This window comes from Perca flavescens, chromosome 7, assembly GCF_004354835.1.
Source record: "Perca flavescens isolate YP-PL-M2 chromosome 7, PFLA_1.0, whole genome shotgun sequence".
Taxonomy (NCBI): domain Eukaryota; kingdom Metazoa; phylum Chordata; class Actinopteri; order Perciformes; family Percidae; genus Perca; species Perca flavescens.
Genome location: NC_041337.1, coordinates 2796529 through 2808659, shown reverse-complemented (window position 1 = coordinate 2808659; position 12131 = coordinate 2796529). Strand labels below are relative to the sequence as shown.

General features: G+C 41.2%; 1 protein-coding gene across 1 annotated transcript; it reads left to right on the top strand.

Annotated features, from left to right (window-relative positions):
- The first annotated feature begins 1411 nt into the window (after positions 1-1411).
- LOC114559000 (gastrula zinc finger protein XlCGF71.1-like) lies at positions 1412-4064 on the top strand. The gene has a single exon (XM_028583381.1). The coding sequence runs from the start codon at positions 1499-1501 to the stop codon at positions 2240-2242; it is 744 nt and encodes a 247-aa protein (XP_028439182.1). The 5' UTR covers positions 1412-1498; the 3' UTR covers positions 2243-4064.
- The last annotated feature ends 8067 nt before the right edge of the window (positions 4065-12131 follow it).

Genomic DNA, 12131 nt, shown 5'->3' with positions numbered 1-12131 from the left:
ACCACTCCTTCCTTCTCAAATATCTTGAAAAGGCTGTCGTTTGCATAATTTTACAAATAATCACCAGGAACGAAAGGATATTTGAGTCGGGTATGGCTGCAGCCTGGAGACCCTCCGTCTCATGCCTGCACGGCTGGTGCTGTCCGTGGTGCGAGCTTTGACTTTTCAAAATAAAAGCTTGCATCTGGTCCTCTTATGTTTTTGTGCAGTATTTTGGATGTTTTTGGACTAAACAGTACGGCAATCATGCTAATGAATACAATTATTTTTTCAGCAGATGTCGTAGTTACAACACGATGGAGCTAGCAAAGCAGTTTTGTGTTCAAATACAATCCCGTAATTGTTTCCATCTGTTGAAAGCCCCACTGAAGTTGACTCGTGTTTTCGCCTGTCATCACTTTCCCTTTTAGCTTTTAGTTGTTCATCTTCATTTAATTTCCTTCTTTTCTGTGATGGTCCTGCCCCAGTATCAGCCATAACTATAGCAGATAACTTCTAAAATAGCATTAAAATTAGGGGTGCACGATACGATATTAAGACTGAAAAAATCGGATACGCTAACACAGGTTTTTCCGGTGTTACAAAAAAATCTGTGACCCTTCAGAATGTGTTACTGTTGCGCCGTCTACCTGCCATAAATCATTCTGTGACCACGCGGGAAAAATCAAACCCGTGCGACGGCACTAATAAAAACTACCTAAAAATAGCGTTCTTTTCACTGTTAGTCTTCTCATTTAAGATCATAATATGAAAAATGACAGAAACACTAAAAAGTTACATATAGTCCCTTTAATTACCGACTGCGCCACTTTGTGCTCAAGTTGAAGCATTATTTCACCACGAGAGGGCCCTAATATGTCAGTCAACAGCCTTTCCAACAGTTTTTCAAGGCTGAAAAGGAAGACTAGTAGCCAAACCAGTATTTCTTTATAACAATCACAATGCAGGTGTTACGATAAAGTTCCACAACATTTCTCTGTATGTGTTTCCTGCAGATGTTGAGCAGCTGTTGGTGGTTAAAGAAGAGGTTCCCCCTGAGCAGCAGGAGTGTAGCTCCAGTGTGGACCAGCAGGAGCCAGAGCCACCCCCACCCATTAAAGAGGAACAGGAGAAACTGTGGAGCAGTCAGGAGGGAGAGCAGCTTCAAGGGCTGGAGGAGGCTGATATCACCAAGTTCCCATTCACTCCTGTCCCTGTGAAGAGTGAAGATGATGAAGAGGAAGCTCAGTCCTCACAGCTTCATCAGAGACAAACTCAACACATGGAAACAGAAGCTGATGGAGAGGACTGTGGAGGACCAGAACCAGCCAGGAACTCACATCCACTTTTACAACCAGAGACTGAAGACCAGACTGGAGACTCTTCTGAACCTGAGACTGATGACAGTGCTGATTGGAAGGAGACCAGAGAACCTCAGTCAGCTTTAAATTCTCTGAAACATGATTCAAGACGTAAGAAAACCTTCAGCTGCTCTGAGTGTGGGAGAAGATTTGGCCGCATGACAGATCTGAAGAGTCACATGATAACTCACACAGGAGAGAAACCTTTCAAGTGCTCAGTGTGTAAGAAATCTTTTAAACAGAGATGTGATTTACAGAAACACGAGAGAATCCACACAGGAGAAAAACCTTACAGCTGCTCAGTCTGTAAGAAAGCTTTTACACAGAATGGTGATTTACAGAAACACGAGAGAATCCATACTGGAGAAAAACCTTACAGCTGCTCAGTCTGTAAGAAGGCTTTTAAACAGAGAGGAGATTTACAGAAACACGTGAGAATCCACACAGGAGAGAAGCCTTTTAGCTGCTCAGTTTGTAATAAATGTTTTACACAGAGTGAAAATTTACGCTCACACATGAGAACTCACACAGGAGAAAAACCTTTCAGCTGCTCAGTCTGTAAGAAATCTTTTACACACAGTGGAGATTTACACAGACACATGAGAATCCACACAGGAGAAAAACCTTTCAGCTGCTCTAAGTGTAACAAATCTTTTACACAGAGTGAAAATTTACGGTCACACATGACAGTCCATACAGGAGAGAAAAGATTCAGCTGCAGTGTTTGTAACAAAAGATTTGCCCAGCAGTCTAAAATCAAAAGACATAAATGTGTTGTTCCGATGGAAACAGAAGCTGATGGAGAGGACTGTGGAGGACCAGAACCAGCCAGGAACTCACATCCACTTTTACAACCAGAGACTGGAGACTCTTCTGAACCTGCGACTGGTGACCTGGAATAATGTTTGTGCCTTTAAGTCCAAACAAAACTTATCAAGTGTCAAACAAAAATATTCATTTATCAACATCTAGATAGAAGACATTATATTGTGGGGTAGGAAAAGGTACACTCATAATAAAATAATAAAAACATATTTTATTAGATATTGTTTTGTCTTGTAATGTCTGCCATATCATCAATTATAATCAAGAAATCAGACAAATGCAACCACCCAATATTTTATAGGGCCCACACATATATTCACTTCTTTCTAAGTAACGTATCTTTAGCAAGATTCACTATTAATCATATTAATATGGGATTTTATTCAACACACAGTGGGTTCATGTTTACGCCCAATTTAGGCCCAGCAGTCTCGGAGAGGAGACTTTTCACTCTGTGTCAGGGAGACAGGAAGTGCAGGTTGAAAGCTATCTTTAGTTTAAACAAGGGAGATGTGATGGAGGTAGCATAGGGAAGTTAGCCTAGCATGGTGTTTCCTGTCAGGGAGCGGGGGAGTTTTCTCTTTGAAGCAAAGCTGAGATGGACATATTATGGTCTGTATAAATCTAAAAAACTCACTTGTGCATTGCTATGTTCCAAGGTAATATGATCAGTGATACCAAAACGATTAAGGTCTTTTGACATGTATAGTGTCTCCTCTGCCACTAATTAGGCCATGATAAAGCTAATAAAGTAAATAAGTATAATCCTTTGATGTGACCGGTGTGGTACACCAGGACATGCTGAGTACCCTCCAGGATGAAATAAGGTGAAATCATTTGAAGTAAACCATCTGTTGACTAGCATGTACGTTAGTAGTTATTGTCTGGGTCACAATGACCTAGGTGTACTTAAAGGGATACTTCACCAATTAGAAATCTTAATCTTAATGCTAATCATGAAGATTTGTATCAGTAGAAACCCGGTCGTATTTTCGAGTGACCTCTGTCCTCACTTCCTCGTTCCCCAAGTCCACGGCCCTCAGTTTTCGCCCCCTTGACTATCTGCCTCCTCTGGATTTCCTTTGGTCTCAAGTTCTGGTTTGTTCGGCTCTTGTTTTTTGGATTCCCTCTTCTTGTTTTCTACACTCTGGATTAGTTTTTGCCTGCCCCCCTCAGGACTCCCTTTGTTTTTTGGACAAATAAATCTTCCTGCTCAGACTTCTCCTGCCTGCCTGCTTTCTGCATTTGGGTCCTCTAATTCCCTGAACTGTCACAGTTTTATCTTTAATTTTAAGTCTGAGTTGTTAACATTGAAGGAATTGTTTTCTCCCAACCCCATGTTTCTGTGTGAGTGTGTTAAATGACATGAAATGGTTGTTCTCAAATAGGTGGTGAAGGTGTGTGATTCCTTTGTGTGCCCATATGGAGAAGTAAATATCAATATACTCACAAACTTAAATCAAAACAATGAAAACCTGTGAGCAATACGATACTAGAGGGAGTTTGTTAATTTGTGTTTAGTGCCCTGTAATGCAGAGAAGGCTATAATTTTAACACATTTAACTGGAAGTTGGCCATTTTTAATAGTATGCTCTCAAGTTATTGTTGTTTTGTAGTTGAACATCATATTATCTTCCTTTGTGGACTTTCATTTAATAATCTTTCTCACATTTTATATTCACTGTTTGTATTTTCTGTGACTGAATGTGGTTTTAAATCTGTTGAGGTCTGTTCAGACTGAAAGTAAAGACACTAATGATGTAATACAAAGTCAGACAATCAAAAGCAAACAGCTGATTAATTTATCTGACTTGTAGAATAACGTCAATGATTCAATTGTTTTAAATGTTTTGGAATATGGAACAATTAAATGCAAATAAATGAAATAAAACAAGGCCAGATGCTGATTATGTGTGACTTGATTTGGTGGATGTATTCTTCCTGTTGTGTTTGTGTTTAAACTCCTAATTGAAAGGTAAAGTTTCCATCAACTAAAAGTTCTGTTTTTGCCACTGACAGACTCAGATTATTATTCTCAGTGTCTGATAACATACAGACATAGAGCTTTTTGTTAAAGAGTAAGATCCTTTTTGTTTAACATGAAACAGCCCTGAAATCACCATCACCAAACTCCACCAGACTCCATGTAAATAATCAGGACTTTTAGCGTGTATAGAGCCAGCATATCTCCACATGTAAATGGGTGAATTAAGGGTTTATTTCAACCAAACCAGAGTGGTGATTGTTGGAACAGTGGAAAGATGAACCAAGATGATTTTTGATAGTTTTATTTAGTTTCAGTCCACTTTGAATGAAGTGTGTTTAATAATCAAAACATTTCTGTTTAAATTAAATGGAGTCTGGTGGAAAAATGCTCAAAATGAATCTATGTTTTTAAATTTGTCCTTATACTTCTACATTATTTTAGTTATTAAAATGCTGTACATTATTTAATACTCAAGTAAAGTACAAGTACCTCAAGTTAAGTACAGTACTTGAGTAAATGTACTCCATACATTCCACCACTGATGATTTTTGGGTCCGCCTCCGGCTGCTCCCGTCTGCTCTCGTCCACTTTACAGGCGAGGCGCAGTTCATCTCGTACGAGCCTATTAATACATTACATCCACGGGTGCAAGCTGTATGATTATTCGCGGTTTGTTATTGCTTCCTAAGGAGAGTAAACCGCTGGGGACCATATTAACCACCTCAGGCATAGTAACTGAAAGTAAATAAAATATATTAAGGTACATTTTCTCTGAAATGTTTCTAAACATGTATTTCTTTGTGACTGCATGCACAAGTTACATTTGTAATAACCTACCTAAAACCTTACACTAGACCTATATTTAAAACTTAAAATAATCATATTCACAGTGTTTCCTTTAGGATTTTTTTCAGCAGTGGGGGCAGGTCTGTCCGAACAACAACCCTGGAGCTTTAAATATTTACAAAAAAGCCAGAAAACGTGTCCAGATTAGTGTGAAGGGCTGACATAACTACCACAACTGTAACATAACTGTTTTGAAGTTTAACTCCTTTAAGTAGTTACAGTGGGGTCACATATTCTGACAGGTGCTACTTGTCAGATATGGTGACCTCTGTTGTACTGGCTCTGTGATGACTCCAAATAAGAAAACATACAGTACAGGCCAAAAGTTTGGACACACCTTCTCATTCAATGCGTTTTCTTTATTTACATTGTAGATTCTCACTGAAGGCATCAAAACTATGAATGAACACATATGGAATTATGTACTTAACAAAAAAGTGTCTTATATTTTAGATTCCTCAAAGTAGCCACCCTTTGCTTTTTTTGATAGCGCTGCAAACCCTTGGTGTTCTCTCAATGAGCTTCATGAGGTAGTCACCTGAAATGGTTTTACCTTCACAGGTGTGCTTTGTCAGGGTTAATTAGTGGAATTTTTTCCCTTATTAATGGGGTTGGGACCTTCAATTCAATTCAATTTTATTTATAGTATCAAATCATAACAAGAGTTATCTCGAGAAACTTTACAGATAGAGTAGGTCTAGACCACACTCTATAATTTACAAAGCCCCAACAATTACAGTAATTCCCTCAAGAGCAAGCAGTGCGACAGTGGCGAGGAAAAACTCCCTCTTGGGAAGAAACCTCGGACAGACCCAGGCTCTTGGTAGGCGGTGTCTGACGGGCCGGTTGGGTATATGATGAACAGTGGCGATAATAGTCAAATTAATAATGGAACAGTGACTTCAAATGGTAGTCGTAGTAGTTCATGTCATATCAGGGCGCTGCAGGGCATTACAGGATGTAGCGTGGCCCAGCAGAGCATGGATGGACGTAACAGGAAGTAGCAGGGTTCAGCAGGAAGCAGCATGACATTGCAGGACACCGCTGAGCTCAGCAGGGAGTGCAGCAGGACCACGGCGACAGCTGGAACCAGGATCTTGGTGCCAACGTTCTCCAAGGAAATACACTGGGGGAAAAAACATAAGGACTCCGGGGAGTAAACTCCCCAGAAGCTAGGATTAGTAACAAGCATTTCTGGGACGGGATACACACAAATGGTAATAGAAAGGGAGAGGAGAGAGCAGGCAGGCTCTATCAATGAGACTCGCGGACAAGCAGCGTGTATTTCCCCAATCGTTTGTTTAAATAACTCAACACATTATAATTACACACATTAAAAGATTAACTGAAACCTGTGGTAACAGATTCCTGGTGTAACAAGCTCGCTGACCGCGCACTCACTCACATACACCGGGCATTTAGCTAGCAGGAAGAGGGGAGTTTCAGGCCCTGGAGCTCTGTCAGAGCAGGGACATTTGGTTGTCTATTATCCCAAGAGACGGTGACTTTGCGTGGGTATGGAGTGCTGTGGGCTGCCAGTCGTGACGGAGCTCCAAGTACCTCATAGCAGGCCGGGGTGTGTGAAGGAAGGCAGGCTGGGCGGCGAGGCAGCAACACAGGCAGCACCGGCGCTGAACTCCGACGCACAGTCGGACAAAATTTGCAATTAGCCATCCATTTTCGTAAAGTGGCCCATATTTGAGCTTTACATAGTTGATTTCTCGCATAAAAAAGTTTCAGAAGTGAATTTTAGATATCTCTAACTGATTCTATTTTATTTGTCAAATTAGTACCTATCATCAATGACAAAGCTGGCAAAATTAACAGCTTGGATAATTACCGGCCTATAGCTCTGGCCAGTATTTTATCCAATGTCTTGGAGAGGACTATACTGAATAGTGGGGCTGTAATGATACACCAAACCCACGAGGGGAAGGGTGGAGGAGAGTAATACTCAGTAAACGTAATACAACTTTTTTTCCTGCCACATGGCGTCGTTTTGTCATTGATTACATGCCACTTTGCAACTAGAATGCAGATCGGACCGCATTTTTCTGTCCGAGCTCGGCCCGCGTCCAACAGAGCAGAACCCGAGCCCGACACAGTTAAAATCTCATACTAATGACACATGTATGTTTGTTTGTGTGGAAAGCCCGCTTTTATTAAGCAACTGTAGGAAGGCATTCGGAAATGTCAACAGATGAGCGATTGATTTCAATATCGATCGATCTTTTGTACCTTAAAATAATGTTTCCATAATTGTTTCAGTGGTTCATTAACCCATTCGAATGAGACATGAGAATGAGTGTCGCAATTTCGGTTTCATATCGTATATTGTTACAGACCTACTGAATAGGCTGGAACAGATTGTCCTGACCTCTGACAACCAGTTCGGCCTCAGACCTAAACACGGCACGGATAAGGTCCTAGGTTTGTATAACAGGCATAATTCCACTATTTTTATGTGTTTTATTGATGCCTCTAAAGCCTTTGATCGTGTAAATCAAGAGAAGCTATTCTACAAATTGCACAACAGAGGGGTTCCCAAATATCTAGTGAGAATCTTGGCCCAAAATGCCTAATTTCGCGGGAGCTTTTGTAAAAAAATTGCGATAAAAGTTGCGATGTCTTTTGTATGTTTCTTGCAATAAAGTTGCAGGAGACAGTTAAAGTTGCTAAGTTTTTTTTTTGTGTAGTTTTTTTTGTGTAGTGTAAAAATGAAAAGGAAAGACTATAGACTTATGGAAAAACGCAGCAGCACAAGTATCAGTCCAAATGACTGCAGCATCAATTAGAGGAGAGTCACTAGGCAAGTTGTGATTTCTGTTTTTGTTTTCCCCGAGACCGCATAGGGGGGTGGGAGAGGGTTTTTGTTCTTGTTCAATTGTTGTATTTTCTAAATGTAAAGAAAACACAATAAAAAATGTATCTAAAAAAAAATTAAAAGGAAACTTGTTGTGGGGAGAATAAAATTACTCTGGGCGGAGTTTTCCTAGTAACCTTACCAAAAAGGCTCAGGATGCTGCAAATGTTGGTATAATACAGTGTACACTGATTGGCAGGATGGTCTGAAATGTTTTACACGGTCTTTCGCTCTACGTTTTTGTTGGTGTGAGATGTGAGATGTTTGAGTCACACGTCTCGTCTTCATATCAGATACAAGGAAGTGAATTTGGCGACGTACGTCATTTGCATGAATTGTTGCGATCGCGACATCGCAAAATCCTGGAGGGACTGACTAACAGAGGCAAGTTGTTGAATGGTGCACTTGTCTTGGTTTTGTCTGACGTCCCAGTTTTCCTCAATGTGTGTTTCCTGTTTCCTGCAGATGTTGAGCAGCTGTTGGTGGTTAAAGAAGAGGTTCCCCCTGAGCAGCAGGAGTGTAGCTCCAGTGTGGACCAGCAGGAGCCAGAGCCCCCCCCACCCATTAAAGAGGAACAGGAGGAACTGTGGAGCAGTCAGGAGGGAGAGCAGCTTCAAGGGCTGGAGGAGGCTGATATCACCAAGTTCCCATTCACTCCTGTCCCTGTGAAGAGTGAAGATGATGAAGAGGAAGCTCAGTCCTCACAGCTTCATCAGAGACAAACTCAACACATGGAAACAGAAGCTGATGGAGAGGACTGTGGAGGACCAGAACCAGCCAAGAACTCACATCCACTTTTACAACCAGAGACTGAAGACCAGACTGGAGACTCTTCTGAACCTGAGACTGATGACAGTGCTGATTGGAAGGAGACCAGAGAACCTCAGTCAGCTTTAAACTCTCTGAAACATGATTCAAGATGTAAGAAAACATTCAAACAGTGCTCTGAGTGTGGGAGAAGATTTGGCCAAAGGGCACATCTGAAGAGACATAGGCCAGTTGCACACTGCATGCGTATCAGCCGCGTGGCGTGTCTGTTTATATTTCGGCTCCCATGGTAACAGGTTAGAGCTTACACACTGCCGGCGTGAGACGCGCGGCTCGAGCCGCGCCTGAGACGCGTGCCTGCTAGAAATAGAACCGGCGCCTATTTTTCACGCGAGTTGCGAGCGTGTTGGAAGTGTTTCCAGGCAAAATAGAATAGGAAAATATGTTTATATGTCATTTAGACACAAATGCATATTAATAAATGACATCTTGATGTTTGAAAGTTTAGGTTTTGACATCAATGTAGATATAAATGTAATACAAAATGTCAGAGAAAAGATTTTCAAATATTGCACTTGTCATACAGAACAAAATATTCTGTAACATATTTTGCAATCAATACTGCCAACGTTGTCTTGCTTTAATCAAATCAGTAGGCTATATATAAATGGTAGGATAGGCTAAGATAACAACGTAGTGTGTGTTCTGAGTGACTGTCCAACATCAGATAGGCTATATAGGCTCTTTACAGCTACACTAAGTTGTTATAAACAGACATTCCACTTACCCGTTTTTCAGAGTTTGAATCTGTCGGCACTATGTCCCGAGATCAGCCCTCCCTGTGTCTAGCAGCAGGAGCAGCGCCGCGTCAGACACGCTTCTGGTGTGTAGGACACATAAAAATCCACGCAGCTGACACGCATCTGAGACGCAACAGAAAAGCCACGCTCGCGTGCAGTGTGTAACCAGCCATATGATCACTCACACAGGAGACAAACCTTTCAGCTGCTTTGAGTATGGTGAAGGTTTCACTGAAAATGGACACTTGAAGATACACATGAGAACTCATACTGCAGTGTTTGTGACAAAAGATTCAACTGGTGCACCAGACTCAAAACCCATCAGTGTATATGTCATCATTCCTCAGAGCTTCATCAAGGACAAACTCAACACATGGAAACAGAAGCTGATGGAGAGGACTGGAGGATTGAATCAGCATTGATAAAGTTAATCATGAACTTACTTAACTAAGTTCCTGTGGCTTTCAAGGTTCAGTTATTTACAGGTTACGAGAGTACTTAAGTAATCGTAAACCCAATCAAAAGTTATCTTTTCATAAAGCAAACATTTTGTGTGGGGTCCCACTGGGGTCAATCATAGGCCCTTTTTTATATAAATGACCTAGTTTGCTTTTCTTTTCTTTTTGCACAGGATATGATAAGTGAGCAGCTCAGTAGTGTGTGTGTGTGTGTGTGTGTGTGTGTGTGAGAGCATTTCACTTGTGCGTGTGTAAGGTAATTGGGAATAATGTCCCTGATGGCGCCTCATACAAACTCGGTCATTTCCACTAGCTGACAGTTTGTAACATAGAAACAAAATGGATTCAGGATCTTTTTTTTTAATAGCTTGTAGCTGACTTTACCAGCTGACTTCTCTATTGGCTGTTGAAACAGGAGATATCTCTTACATTCTAAAACCAGCCTCTGGAGACTCCACCAGCTGACTTCTCTATTGGCTGTTGAAACAGGAGACGTCTCTTTTACGTTCTAAAACCAGCCTCTGGAGACTAGACCTGTTAGGCTATGGTTCTGACCCAGCAAACAGAAAAACAAACACGGACTAGGAGTATGATTAACAAAAATTAATTTTAATGAATATACAGTTCTTTGGGTGTCCAAGGAAAGTAAACGCAGGGTAGGTCGGCTCTGGGCTGGATAGAGGCTGAGGCAGGCAGGCAGAGGAATGTCCACAACTGTCACGCAGTAATCCAAACGAGATGGTTGGAGATAGTGATGGGACGTTTGACACAGAGGCACCGAAGGGTTTATGAGTGTGGCTTGCAATTTATTTGATTAGCCTATTAATGGAAATTAGCCTACTTACATACATCTGTACGTAATGTTACGCAGCAGTAGAAGGTGGCATTGTTGCTGCAGTTTATGGAATTCATATTTAGCCCAATTAAACATACTTACATTCAAATCCTGATCACAGTAGTTTATATTATTATGTTATATTCAAACATAGGCTTTATATTTTTAATTCCGTCATGTCATGTGCATGTGTCCATTCTGTCTCTCCTATGTTGATATTATAAGCCTCGTTTGGCTGTGTTGAGTTGATAGCCGCTATCATTTCTGCTGACCACCGGATGTCACTGTGTTGTCTTCGATGCTTCGGATCATTTTTGATATATATATTGATAGGTAGATACATATATAGATACACAGATAGATATAGATATATAAATAGATAATTATGATTGAAATATAATAAACTGTTGGGACATTCATATTTTTGAATAAAAATCTATAAAGAATTGAGACATTGTGGCTTGATTTCTTTTATTAATATTCTTTTGTCATGACCAAAATAACATTATCCACAGTGAGGAGCCTACAGGTTACAAGCTTCACATATTAGAAAAATACAATAATAAAAAATGGCTCATTGTCAAGGTTGTTTTAGAGCAACACCTGCAAGTGACCACTAGGTGTCATCGTTGAGACGGGTGTCGGATTGTTTCGAAGCCTCGACACAATATGGCACATTTGCTTCAACGGTTTCATTGTTTCACGAAGCCTCGATCTGCCCGCCACTAGGCCCACCACGGCAGCAGGTCTCGCGGCGTAGGTCTGAGCAGGAACAAACAAAAGAACGTTAGCAAAAAACACAGAGTAACAACTCAAAGACAAAAACTAGCTGACTGATTTTTAACTTGGGAGCCTAGTTACCACACCAGTAGGTGCAACAATCTGGCGCCAAGGAGAGCCAAGCCCAGGAATATATACTGCAGGTTTGCTGAGTGGAATTGGAAGCAGCTGTGCAGGTAAGTGTCAGTGTCTGCGCAGAGAGGTAGATCCCCAGCCACGCCCCTTGACCTACTTCCAGGAGAGTAGTCAAACACCAATAAAGACACCCAACACACAGTGGGGACAAACACACATACACACGCCACGGACACAGTGGGGACAAAACAAGGGGAGAGAGGCACACAGCAACGGGGAGAACAGCTGCCCACATCACACGACCAGCTGACTTCTCTATTGGCTGTTGAAACAGGAGACGTCTCTTACGTTCTAAAACCAGCCTCTTTAGACTCCACCAGCTCAGTCGCAGCGACACAGGGCTTTATTTTATTGCATTCTGAGTTATTGTTTTTTTCACTGCTGTTATTGCACGTGTGGGGTGCAAATGATGTTCTTAATCGATTCAATTTCAATTCACAATTCACAATCAGGTTAGGGAAATTTCAGTTCCAATACCAGTTTAGCTTGTATAT